Source organism: Jaculus jaculus, chromosome 12 (genome assembly GCF_020740685.1).
Source record: "Jaculus jaculus isolate mJacJac1 chromosome 12, mJacJac1.mat.Y.cur, whole genome shotgun sequence".
Classification (NCBI taxonomy): domain Eukaryota; kingdom Metazoa; phylum Chordata; class Mammalia; order Rodentia; family Dipodidae; genus Jaculus; species Jaculus jaculus.
This window is the reverse complement of record NC_059113.1, coordinates 59390050-59402850: the sequence shown is the minus strand read 5'-3', so window position 1 is coordinate 59402850 and position 12801 is coordinate 59390050. Positions and strand designations below refer to the sequence as shown.

The following is a 12801-nucleotide window of genomic DNA, read 5'->3' as shown; positions in this document are numbered from 1 at the left end:
AGGCAAATATTCTACCACTGAGCTGCTACAGCCCAACCTAGGACTTTCCTTTTGTCAGGCTAAAAGAGAAGCAGTGGGCTGGAGAGATGGCTTAGCGGTTAAGGTACTTGTCTGAGAAGCATAAGGACCTAGATTCAATTCGCCAGGTCCCACATAAGCCAGTGCACAAGGTGGCACATACCATCTGGAATTCATTTGCAGTGGCTAGAGGCCTGTTGTGCCTATTCACTCTTTCTTGTGCTCTCTCTCTCTCTCTGTTTACAAACAAATAAAATAATTAAATATAAACAAATAAAAGAGAAGTAGAAAGAACAGGGCATCCTGTAAGGCATTAGCCAAGGAAGGTCTGAGTTAAGTCATTTTCTATCTCACTGGTGTGCTTTTCTGATCCGCATGGGACATAGTCACACAGCCACTGTGCCTTCCTGCACTGGGGATTAATTATACTTCCTATGCTGATCTGGCTCCACAGGAGATATGTGAGGTGTTATAGGAAGACGGAATTCAGTCCCACGCTGAATTAATCTCAAGTGGCAGAGACACCAAGAGTTTAGTTTCTAGAGTTCATCCTTGTCTGAAATCTCACTTTTGCCAGTTACTTAATAGAACTATCCTGGGTAGGTCCTAACTCTGAGCCTGTTTCATCATTTATGAAATGGGACTAAAGGCACTGCAGTAGCTTTAATGCATGCCCCCCATAGACTCAGGTGTTTTATTAAAACTTGTGACTTGGATATCCAGCCACCTGGCTAAAAGAGGTGTCACTGGGGGCGGATCTGAATTCCAGCCCAAAGGCATGCAGAGAGGTTTGTGCTTGTTGCTTTTTTTGGTGTTTGCTGGCTGGTGATGGTTTTTCTCCACTTGTCTTTTTTTTTTTTAATTTTAATTTTTTAATTTTTATTAACATCTTCCATGATTATAAAAAAATCCCATGGTAATTCCACTTGTATTTTTGAATAGGGGCCAGCTTCTTCTGCCATAGATGGAGCTGACCCTGAATCTAGAAGCTGAAATAAATCCCTTCCTCCCATAAACACTACCTGGTTGGATATTCATCCCACTACATGGATCTGTCTATAACAGGCACCCACTTCAGGGAGTTATGATTAGGCTTAAATGAGTTAATATTTGGGCCACATAATAACATCTTAATCACTTATAAACCACAAATCTGACGTGATTATAATAGATGGCTGGGCACTTGGGAGGCAGCAGTAGGAGGACTGCTGTGAGTTCAAGGCCAGCCTAAGACTACAGAGTGAATTCCAGGTCGGCCTGGGCTAGAGTGAGACCTTACCTTGAAAAACAAAACAGAAGATTATAATGAATGGAGCTGGAGAGATGGTTCAGTGGGTAAAGTGCTTGCTACACATCTATGAGGACATGAGTTCAGATCCCCAGCACCCAGGTAAAAGCTATGTATGACAGCCTGCGCCTAAAATCCCAGCACTGGGGAGGCAGAGATGGAAGGGTCCCTGGGTCTTACTGGAAAGACAGTCTAGCCAAATCAGTGAGCTCAAGGTTCAGTAAAAAACCCTGTTTCAAAGAAATAAGATATGGGGCTGGAGAGATTGCTCAGAGGTTAAGGCTGCTTGCTTTCAAGGCCTGAGGGCCCGAGTTCAGTTCCCTAGTACCCACATAAAGCCAGCTGCACAGAATGGGGCATGTATCTGGAGTTCATTTGTAGTGATGGGAGCCCCTGGCACAATCATTTCTCTCTGCTTGAAAATGGATAATAAATAAAAAATAATTAAAAAGAAATAAAATGGAGAGGCCTTGAGAGATGGCTTAGTGGTTAAGGCCCTTGCCTGTGAAGCCATGTTCAACTTTCCAGGTCCCACATAAGCTAGATGCACAAGGTGACGCAAAGCTCAAGGCGCAAGGTACGCATGCGTCTGGAGTTCAATTGCCGTGGCTGGAGGCCCTGGTACACCAATTCTTTCTCTCTCTTTCTATCATAAAGAAAGAAAAAAAGACCAATCTTCTGGGCTTGCATCAAAAAATAAAATAAAATGGAGCCAGGTGTGGTGGCGTACGCCTTTAATCCCAGCACTCAGGAGGCAGAGGTAAGAGGATGGCCATGAGTTCGAGGCCACTCTGAGACTACATAGTGAATTCCAGGTCAGCCTGAGCTAGAGTGAGACCCTACCTCAAAAAACCAAAAAGAAAAAAAATAATTAAATTGAATTAAATGGAGGGCTGTAGAGATTGCTTAGTGGTTAAGGCATTTGGCTGGGAAGCCTAAGGACCCAGTTTCAACTCCCCAGGACCCACATAAGCCAGATGCACAGGTGGTGCATGGGTCTGGAGTTTGTTTTCAGTAGCTAGAAGCCTTGGCACACCCATTCTCTCTTTCTCTGTCTATCTCTCTCTCTCAAATAAATAAATAAAAATATAAAAAATAAGATGGAGAGTGATTGAGGAAGATATCTGACATTAATCTCTGTCACACACACATGTGTGCATGTGTGTCTGCACATATGCAAACACATACAAACAAAAACATGCTCATACATGCACATACAAAGATGACTCAGCAGTTAAAGGTGTTTGCTTGCAAACATGCGTATGCACATGTATGCACATCATACACACATGCAAAAACATATGGTAAGGAAGCTGATGGCTAAGGAGATGGCTCAGTAAGTAAAGTGCTGACCTCCTAAGCATGAGGACCTGAGTTCAATCCCCAGAAGCCATGTAAACGCTGGGCATGGTGATGAGCACCCGAAAGCCCAGCACTAGGGAGGTGGAGGCCCGTGGATCCCTGGAGCTTTCTAGTCAGCTAGTCTAGCCCAATTGGTGAGTGCCAGACCATAGAGAGAACCAGGCTCAAAAAGGAGATGATGCTCCTGAGGGTGACATCTGAGGTTGTCCTCAAACTTGTGCCCACACATATGTATGCAAAAAGAAATCATATTGGGGGCTGGAGAGATGACTTAGTGGTTAAACGCTTGCCTGTGAAGCCTAAGGACCCCGGTTCGAGGCTCGGTTCCCCAGGTCCCACGTTAGCCAGATGCACAAGGGGGCGCACGCGTCTGGAGTTCGTTTGCAGAGGCTGGAAGCCCTGGCGTGCCCATTCTCTCTCTCTCCCTCTATCTGTCCTTCTCTCTGTGTCTGTCACTCTCAAATAAATAAATTAAAATAAAAAATAAATCATATGGGGGAAAATGATGGCATCAAATAGAAGAGACTGGCTGGAGGGATTGCTTAATGGTTAAGGCACTTGCCTGCAAAGCCAAAGGACCCAGGTTCGATTCCCCAGGACCCACGTTAGCCAGATGCACAAGGGGGCACATGCATGTGGAGTTCGTTTGCAGTGGCTAGAGGCCCTGGCACACCCATTCTCTCTCTCTCTCCCTCTTTCTTTTTTTCTTGTTTTGGTTTTTTGAGATAGGGTCTCACTCTAGTTCAGGCTGACCTGGAATTCACTATGTAGTCTCAGCATGGCCTTGAACTCACAGTGATCCTCCTGTCTCTACATCCCAAGTGCTGGGATTAAAGGCATATGCCAGGCATGGTGGCTGGAATTTTTTAATGTATTTTATTTATTTATTTGAGAGAGAGAGAAAGAGAGAGAACAAGAGAGAAAGAATGGGCATGCCAGGGCCTCCAGCCACTGCAAACAAACTCCAGATGCATGTGCCCCCTTGTGCATCTGGCTTACATGGGTCCTGGATTGAACTGGGATCCTTTGGTTTTGCAGGAAAGCATCTTAACTGCTAAGCCATCTCTCCAGCCCTCTCTCCCTCTTTCTATGTCAAATAACTAAATAAAAACAAGATAGAAGAGACAAATTGGAAAGAAGAAAGGATTGATTGAAGAGGGGATTCAGGAGGGAATGGAGAGGTTGGTGAGAAGCAATTATGATCATGGTATATTATCTATATGTACTGAAGTTGTCAATAAAAAATGTAAAAAGAGGATTAGAGAGATGGCTTAGCAGTTAAGGCGCTTGCCAGCAAAGCCAAAGGACCTGGGTTCAATTCCCTAGTACTCATGTAAAGCCAGATGCACAAGGTGGCACATGTGTCTGGAGTTCGTTTGCAGTAGCTAGAGGCCCTGGGATGTCTGTTCTCTCTCTCTCTCTCTTTCTCTCTCAAATAATAATAATAATAAAAGCCGGGCATGGTGGCATATACCTTTAATCCCAGCACTCAGGAGGCAGAAGGAGAAGGATCACTTTGACTTTGAGGCCACCCTGAGACTACATAGTGAATCCAAGGTCAGCCTGGGCTAGATAGAGTGAGACTACCTTGAAAAACCAAAAAAATAAGATAAAAATAACTAAAATATTTTTAAAAATCACTGAGCAAAATGTGTCTCAGAATGTGTTCTGGTTCGTAGGCTGGGCTCCTATTCAGGCATAGAGCCCTATAGGCCAGTGTAGCTCAGTATTGCCAAATCCAAGAGAATCCTTGGAGAATCAGGTCTTGGAATAGCATGTGATGACAGTAAATCATTGCTGTATCCTTCTAGCCTCCAGGAACTCAAGCTCTGGGTAAAGAAATTGCAGCCCGAGGGAGGCAGCAATCTGCTTCAAGCCCTGAAGAAAGTTTTCACTGTAGAGGGACTGAATTCTCTGGTGACCATAATGGGAAGCTGGTAGGTCTCCTTTCTTACTAAGCATGTCACAGACTACGTGAAGGGAGCTGTTTAACCAAACCAGTATTGGAGAAAACATCACCAAGCATAGTGCCTGTATCAGTTACTTTCTCATTGCTGGGACTTTATACCTGGCCAGAGGTAGCGTAAGGAAGGAAAGAGTGTTTTGACTTACAATTTTGAGGGAACACTTCATCATGGTGGTGAAAGCATGGCGGGAAGCTGGCGTCATATTGTCATGTCAGCAGTGAGAAAGTAGAGGGAGAGAAAATACCAAGTGGGACTGCCCTAGAAAGCCTCAAAGCACAGCTCCTAGTGACATACTTCCTCCATCAAGGCTCTACCTTCCAAAGGTTCCACAACCTTTCAGAACAGTGTCACCAGCTGGGGAGTAAAATATTCAAGTATATGAGTCTATTTTACATTCAAACTACTATATTTACCAACTGGACTTCATAGACTTATTGCCATCTTATTTTATTTATTTGAGAGAGAGAGAGCATGCACAAGAGAGAGAATGGGCACACCAGGGTCTCCAGCCACTATAAATGAACTCCAGACACATGTTCTACCTTGTACATCTGGCTTATATAGGTCTTGGGGAATTGAACTTGGGTCCTTTGGCTTTGTAGGCAAGTGCCTTAACCACTAAGCCATCCCTCAAGCCTGTTATGGCAATATTAATATGCAAAACTGTATTTAGCCGGGTGTGGTGGTGCACACCTTTAATCCCCAGCACTCGGGAGGCAGAGGTAGGCGGATTGCTGTGAGTTTGAGGCCACCCTGAGATTACATCGTGAATTCCAGGTCAGCCTGGGCTAGAGTGAGACCCTACCTTGAAAAACCAAAAAGAAAAGAAAATTGCATTTAGTCCAACTTTAAAAGTACCCACTGCTGGGCACTTTAGTCCCAGCACTTAGGAGCTTCACTATGAGTTCGAGGCCAGCTCAGGCTACATATAGAATTCTAGGTCAGGCGAGCTAAGTGAGACTCTATTCAAATAATCAAAACAAAACAAGGCTGGAGAGATGGTTTAGCAGTTAAGGCGCTTGCCTGCAAAGACGAAGGACCCCAGTTCACTTGCCCAGTGCCCATGTAAAGTAGACACGGAAGGTGGTGCATGAGTCTGGAGTTTGCTTGTAGAGGTTGGAGGTCCTGACTCCATCATTCTCCCTCTATCTGTTTATTTCTCTCTCTCAATCTCAGATAAATAAATTAAAAAGCTGGGTGGGTGACACACAACTTTAATCCCAGCACTTGGGAGGCAGAGGTAGGAGGATTGCCATGAGTTCAAGGTCCACCGGGAACTACATAGTGAATTTCAGGACAGTCTGGGCTAGAGCGAGACCCTACTTTGAAAAACAAAAATAAAAGAAAACAATAATAATAATAAAATCAATAAATAAAAATAAAATATAAGGGCTAGAGAGATGGTTTAGCGATTAAAGCATTTGCCTCGCCACAATACACGACCCATATACATCAACAAGGAGGGGCCATTAGGGAGGGGGTAGGTCACATATGAGCCTAATAATGGTACCAAACTGCCTGTATTTGCTGAATAGAAAACTAATAAAAAAATTATTAAAAAAAATAATGAAGCACTTGCCTGTGAATCCTCACAGGGCCTCCTTGCAGGGGCTTTGACCTTGACTCACATTGCTCGGCCACAGTGGCTCTCTGGAACCATGACCCCCTCCACCTTTCATACTTCTAAAACCAGCGCCATGTGGACTGTGCTGTCCAGTTTTATCACCAGCTCAGAATGAAGCCTGCCCTTGGACCACAGCTGTAACAACCACTGTTTTTTCTTTTGGAAATAATTTGTATTCTTACTAGTTTGGGCCTTCAGTCAGTGGGCTGGGCATCATTCTTATTGTCCCTGTGCACAGCAGTTGGAGTATCTTTTTAATGTTACTTCTTATTATTATTATTCTTTTTTGTTTTTGTTTTTGTTTTTCGAGGTGGGGTTTCACTCTAGCTCAGGCTCTCCTGGAATTCACTATATAGTCTCAGGGTGGCGTCAAACTCATGGCAATCCTCCTACCTCTGCCTCCTGAGTGGTAGGATTAAAGGCGTGTGCCACCACGCCTGGCTATTTTTATTTCTTTATCTGCAAGCAGAGAGAGAGAATGCATGGGTGCACCAGGGCTTCTGCAAACACACTCCAGATGCATGTACTACTTTGTGCATGTTGCTTTATGTGGATACTGGGGATTTTAACCTGGGCCTCCAACTTTGCAAGCAAGTGCCTTCAACCACTGAGGTATCTCTCCAGCCCCAGCTGACTTACCTTTAATGGTGGTCATCTCTTTAACAATTATAGCCAAAGCAGCTGCAGTTTCTGTGACTTGAAATGTGTTCACATTTTTGGTTTTGGTTTTTTGTTTTTGTTTTGTGATTTTTCAAGGTAGAGTCTCTACATGTAGCCCAAGCTGGCCTGGAGTTCACTATGTAGTCTCAGGCTGGCCTTGAACACACAGTGATTCTCTTACCTGGGCCTGCCTGAGACTACAGAGTGAATTCCAGGTCAGCCTGGGCTAGAGCAAAACCCTACTGAGAAAAATTCAAAGATCCAGCCAAGTATGGTAGTGCGTACCTGAAATCCCAACACTTTGCTGGGAGGTTGAGGCAAGAGGATGGAGCATCTAACACCAGCCTGGAATACAAACTGAGAGTCTTCCTCAAAAAGCTAAAAACATAAGGGAGGGTGCTAGGGAGAGTGCTTATTTTACTCCTCAGAATCCACATTAAAAAAACAAAAAAAATCAGGGGCTGGAGAGATGGCTTAGCGGTTAAGTGCTTGCCTGTGAAGCCTAAGGACCCCGGTTTGAGGCTCGGTTCCCCAGGTCCCACGTTAGCCAGATGCACGATGGGGCGCACGCGTCTGGAGTTCGTTTGCAGAGGCTGGAAGCCCTGGCGCGCCCATTCTCTCTCTCCCTCTATCTGTCTTTCTCTCTGTGTCTGTCGCTCTCAAATAAATAAATAAATAAAAAATTTAAAAAAAAGAAAAGAAGGACCTGAGGAAAACAGGACCCAGAGCAGGTTTAAGAGAAGTTAAGGATCTGAGCTATTTATATCCTTGTTCTGAAAGAATCAGAATAAGCTTTTGTTCCTTTTCTTTTTTTAAGCAAACTTGTCTGTAGCAGGATGCCCCAGATGTTTTCTGTTCCTTCAAGACCTTCTGAGTTAAGGGGGGTTTGTCAGTCAGGGCAGTTGTCAAGCTTGTCTGTGACTGGATTCCTCTGATGTTTCAGAGACCTCCTAGTTTCAGGGATAGTCCTTAACTCTTTAGTTCCTTCTAGTTTCAAGGAATGTCATTAACTCTTCAGTATGTTCTGAACATGGTTTCAGTGGCATGCCCATGTCTCATCTTCTGTCTACTTCCTAGCCCCGATCAACCTTCTGAAGTCCTCTGTGACTATATCCAGCAGTGTACCATGGGATGGGATCTCTTCATCCATATCATCACCTACAAATGTGACAATGATGTGCCCTCTGTGAGTATCTGAGCTTCTCTAAGGCTTTCCTCTGAACTGACCAGAATGAGACAGGCTGGTTCTAGAGAGGACCCTCTTAGATGTGTACCAGAATACACCCCTCCTACATCCACTTGTACTGTTTGTAAAAGGGAAGCATGGGAGAGCCAGAAGTCTCTAGAAGGAAAGGCTTGAGAGAGTGTGGGTGAGGCCTGCAAATGCTGACTGACTCTCGCCTTGCTGCAGGCTGTCCTGAAGAACCTGGCAGACACGCTTGGAGGCCGCTACCACTGTTACAGCCCAGAATCGAAGGTAAGTTCTCTGCAGACGCCCTGTACCTGCTTTCAAGGCTACACCTGGGGCCTCTGGGCCAGAACAGACCACGCCATGTGCTTGCCTTCCCCTTCCCTGCCATCCAGGCTCAGTGAGTTTTCACAGGCAAAATCAGACACAATGAAAATATGGGATGAACAGGGACAACCTGAAGCCCTACGAGCTCCTTTGGCCAGCATTCTGCTGGGTTGCTCACGTGCCTGAGAATTTAGAGGCCATGTCACAGCCCAGCAGGGCCTTGAGTCACTGACCTTGAGCATGAGCGCAGCCTGCCTCTGCCCCCACCAGAGTCCTCCGTGGAAACGTGCGCTTCCAGCCTCGCCCCTGGATAGACCCTTCCGCTGGAGAGACCCCCGGAAGGGTAGGATGTGAGCAGCCGCCTGTCGGTGTCCTCGTCCCTGCTGATAGCTGGACATCACACACGCCGTATTGTCAGAGGAAATACGAACAAGAGAAACTAGAACTCACTAGCTTCACTAATGCGCTTGCTGTGCAGGCTTGAGGACTTGAGTTTGGATGCCCAGCACCCCCATGAGATGCCAGGTAGCATGTGCCTGTGATTCCAGGGCTGGTGAGGTGGAAGCAGGAGGACCCCCTGGGGCTTGTCTAGCTGAGTCAGTGAGCTCCCGTCTCCATGAGAACCCTTGACTCAAAAACAGTTAACAAAGTGCCGCACACCTTTAATTCCAGCACTCAGGAGGCAGGGGTAAGAGGATCGCCATGAGTTCGAGGCCAGCCTGGGACTACACAGTGAATTCCAGGTTAGCCTGGGCTAGAATGAAACCTTTCCTCAAAAAAAATGAAGAAAAAAAATTAATAAGGTAGAAACTGATTAAGGAAGATACCCAGTGCTAACATCTGGGCTCCACACCCATGGGCCCACACACATATGAACACAAATGCACACATAACACACACATGCCAAAAAAAAAATAATTAGTAAACAAACAATAAACCCTCAAGTGGTGAGGATGTGACACCCCATCTGAAAGGCAGGCTGTGCTCGGCCCCAGCCAAGAGCTGCCGTGTGAGAATGAGATCCTGAGGTTACTGAGTCTTCTGAATTTTCAAGAAGAGTAAGAAATAACATTTTTTAGGGGCTGGAAAGATGGCTCAGAGGTTAAAGTGCTTGCTTGCAAAGCCAGATGAGCCAGGTTCAATTCCCCAGTACCCACGTAAGGCCAAATACACAAATTGGCACATACATTTGGAGTTCATTTGAAATGGCGAAAGGCCCTGATGTGCTCATTATCTCTCTGTGTCTCTTTTTTCTTTTCTTTTTTTTTTTGTTTTTTTGAGGTAGGGTCTCACTCTGGTCCAGGCTGACCTGGAATTAACTCTGTAGTCTCAGGGTGGCCTTGAACTCGGCGATCCTCCTACCTCTGCCTCCCGAGTGCTGGGATTAAAGGCGTGCGCCACCACGCCCGGCTTCTTTTTTCTTTCTCTCTCAAAAAAAATAGTTTTAAAAAATATCAATTTTTAGCCGGGCGTGGTGGTGCACACCTTTAATCCCAGCACTCAGTTGGCAGAGGTAGGAGGATTGTCATGAGTTCAAGGCCAGCCTGGAACTACAGAATGAGTTCTAGGATAGCCTGGGCTAGAGTGAGACCCTACCTCAAAAAAACAAAATATATTTAATAATAATAATAATAATAATAATAATAATAATAATAATAATGATAAAGGAACCTGTACCCATGAAAGATTCACTTGTCACTTCTCTCCTGACTCCAAAGCCCTTTCCACTTCCTCTCTGTGGGCGTGCTGAGAGACATATAGGCAATGTCTGGCTTCTTCCACGTAGCATCATGTTTTCAAGGTTCATGTGCTGTAGCAGTGGTCAGTGCTTCATTTGGGTGGACTAGCATTCCATTGTCTGGGTGGTATGTGTTTATCTACTCATCTGCTAATGGATGTTTGTGTTGCTTCTACTGTTGACCACTGTGACTGATGCCACTGTGAAAATGAGTGTACTAGGATGGAAGTCCCACGCTCAGTAACTTCAGGGACATAACTCAAGTAGAATTTATGGATGCGATGGTAACTTGAGTTTAATTCTAGTATGTGTGTGGAGTGTGTTTGTTTGTTTGGTGTATTACAAAGAGTTTTTTCTCTAGAGGAACAGAACAGATAGAATGAATAAGTATTATAATGGGGTTTGTGAAGATTGGCCTATACCATAGTGGCTGGGCATCCACCAATGGCTGTCTGAAGACTGGAGAATCTGAGAACCCAGTAGCTGCTCCGTCCACAAGGCTGGGTGTCTCAGCAGTCCCCACCTAACCCTGAAGACCTGAAGAGCCACTGGTCTTCAGTCCACGTTGCAAGGCCGATGAAACTGGGTTTGATGTCCAGGAAGTATGACAGCAGCAAGCTAGGAGCACGCACTGGTGAGCAGCACGGGCAGCCAGGGCAAAGGCCCTGTGCCCTCTTGGAGCTTCTTTTTTTTTAAATTTAGGGAGAGAGAGAGAGAATGAATTGGCAGCCAGGGCCTCAGCCACTGCAATCAAACTCCAGACGCTTGTGCCGCCTTGTGGGCATGTGCACCCTTGCGCTTGCCTCACCTTTGTGTGTCTGGATTATGTGGGATCTGGAGAGTTGAACATGGGTCCTCAAGCTTTGCAGGCAAGTGCCTTAACCACTAAGCAATCTCTCCAGCCCTTTAGAAATTTGTTTTTATTTGAGAGAAAGAGAAAGCTTCTTTATATACACTCCCTCTGAGGGATGGTCCGCCCCCTTAGCTAGCCCTTCCTGGAAGTACCCTCATATACACACCCAAGAGGTCTCTTATGTGATTCCTGATCTGATCCAGTTGACAACAGAAATTAACCAGCATTGGTTTGAGATGTGTGTGTGGGGGTGGTTGTGTGTTGTATGATGTATGCACACATGTGTACAGATGCACATGCCCCATGTGCACACAGGGAGAATGTGGGGTATCCTTTTCTTATTCTACATCTGCATGTGCTTGAGACAGGCTCTCTCCTTCAACCTGGAACTGCTCTCTATCCCTGAGCCCAGCAATTCTCTGACTGGGGTTACAGATGTGCATGAACGTCCCCTGGATGTTTTTTGTAATATTTTATTTTTCTTTATTTACTTGAGAGAGAGAGAGAGACAGAGAAAGAAAGAAAGAAAGAAAGAAAGAAAGAAAGAAAGAAAGAAAGAAAGAAAGAAAGAAAGAAAGAAAGAAAGAAAGAAAGGGAGAGAGAAAGAGGCGGTATGGGGGAAGGAAGAATGTGTGTGCCAGGGTCTCCAGCCACTGCAAATTCCAGATGTCTTGTGCATCTGGCTTACATAGGTCCTGGGGAATTGAATCTGGGTCCTTTGGCTTTGCAAGTGCATGCCTTAACCACTAAGCCATTTCTCCATCCCCATGCCCTATTTTTTTTAATATTGGTTTTGTGGAGTTAAACTTGGTAATCTCAGGCTGAGACGCCCTCATGGTTAAATAGCAAGCACTTTTAACTGCTGAGCCATCTTCATTGCCCATTTTTGTTGTTGAGTTTTGTTTTTGTTTTTGTTTTTTTAATATTTTTTATTTTTATTTACTTATTTGAGAGCAATAGACAGAGAATGAGGCAGAGAGAGAGAGAGAATGGGCACGCCAGAGCCTCAAGTCACTGCAAACAAACTTCAGATGCATGCGCCCCCTTGTGCATCTGGCTAGTGTGGGTCCTGGGGAATCGAGCCTCGAACCAGGGTCCTTAGGCTTCACAGGCAAGTGCTTAACTGCTAAGCCATCTCTCCAGCCTGGTTTTGGTTTTTGAGAACTCACTGTGGTCCTCCTACCTCAGCTTCTTGAGTGCTGGGATCAAAGGTGCGTGCTACTACACCCAGCCTGTTTTTGTTTTTTGTTTATTTTTTAATATTTATTTTCTTTATTTGCAAAAGAGAGAAAGAGGCACAGAGGCACAGGGAGGGATGGAGAAAACAGGAATGCCAGGGCCTCTATCCACTACAAACGAACTCCAGACACATGTGCCACCTTGTGCATCTGGCTTTATATGGTTACTGGGGAATTGAACCTGGGTCCTTTAGCTTCACTGGCCAATGGCTTTAACCACTAAGCTATCTCTCCAGCCCTCGTTATTGTTTTTCAAGACAAAGCCTTACACTGTTGCCCATGTTGCCGTAAAACTCACAGTGATCCTCCTGCCTCTGCTTTTACAGATGTGTGCCACTAGACCCAGAATCAGATCTCTTTATATCTTATTTGTTTATTCATGTAATTGAGAGAGAGATAGAGAGGCAGGCATAGAGAGGGAATGGGCACGCCAGGGCTTCCAGCCACTGCAAACAAACTCCAGATGCATGTACCGCTTTGTGCATCTGACTTACATGGGTACTGGGGAACTGAACCTGGGTCCTTAGGCTTCACAGG

The 12801-nt window shown here is 45.3% G+C and overlaps 1 protein-coding gene across 1 annotated transcript in view; it reads left to right on the top strand.

Moving 5' to 3' along the window:
* The window catches only part of Vwa3a (von Willebrand factor A domain containing 3A), a 92599-nt gene that overhangs the window by 35936 nt on the left and 43862 nt on the right, over positions 1–12801 (top strand). The window contains exons 8-10 of the mRNA XM_045131396.1: positions 4480–4605; positions 7997–8105; positions 8331–8396. Of these exons, the coding sequence (XP_044987331.1) occupies positions 4480–4605; positions 7997–8105; positions 8331–8396 (301 nt within the window). The remainder of the gene's footprint in view (positions 1–4479; positions 4606–7996; positions 8106–8330; positions 8397–12801) is intronic.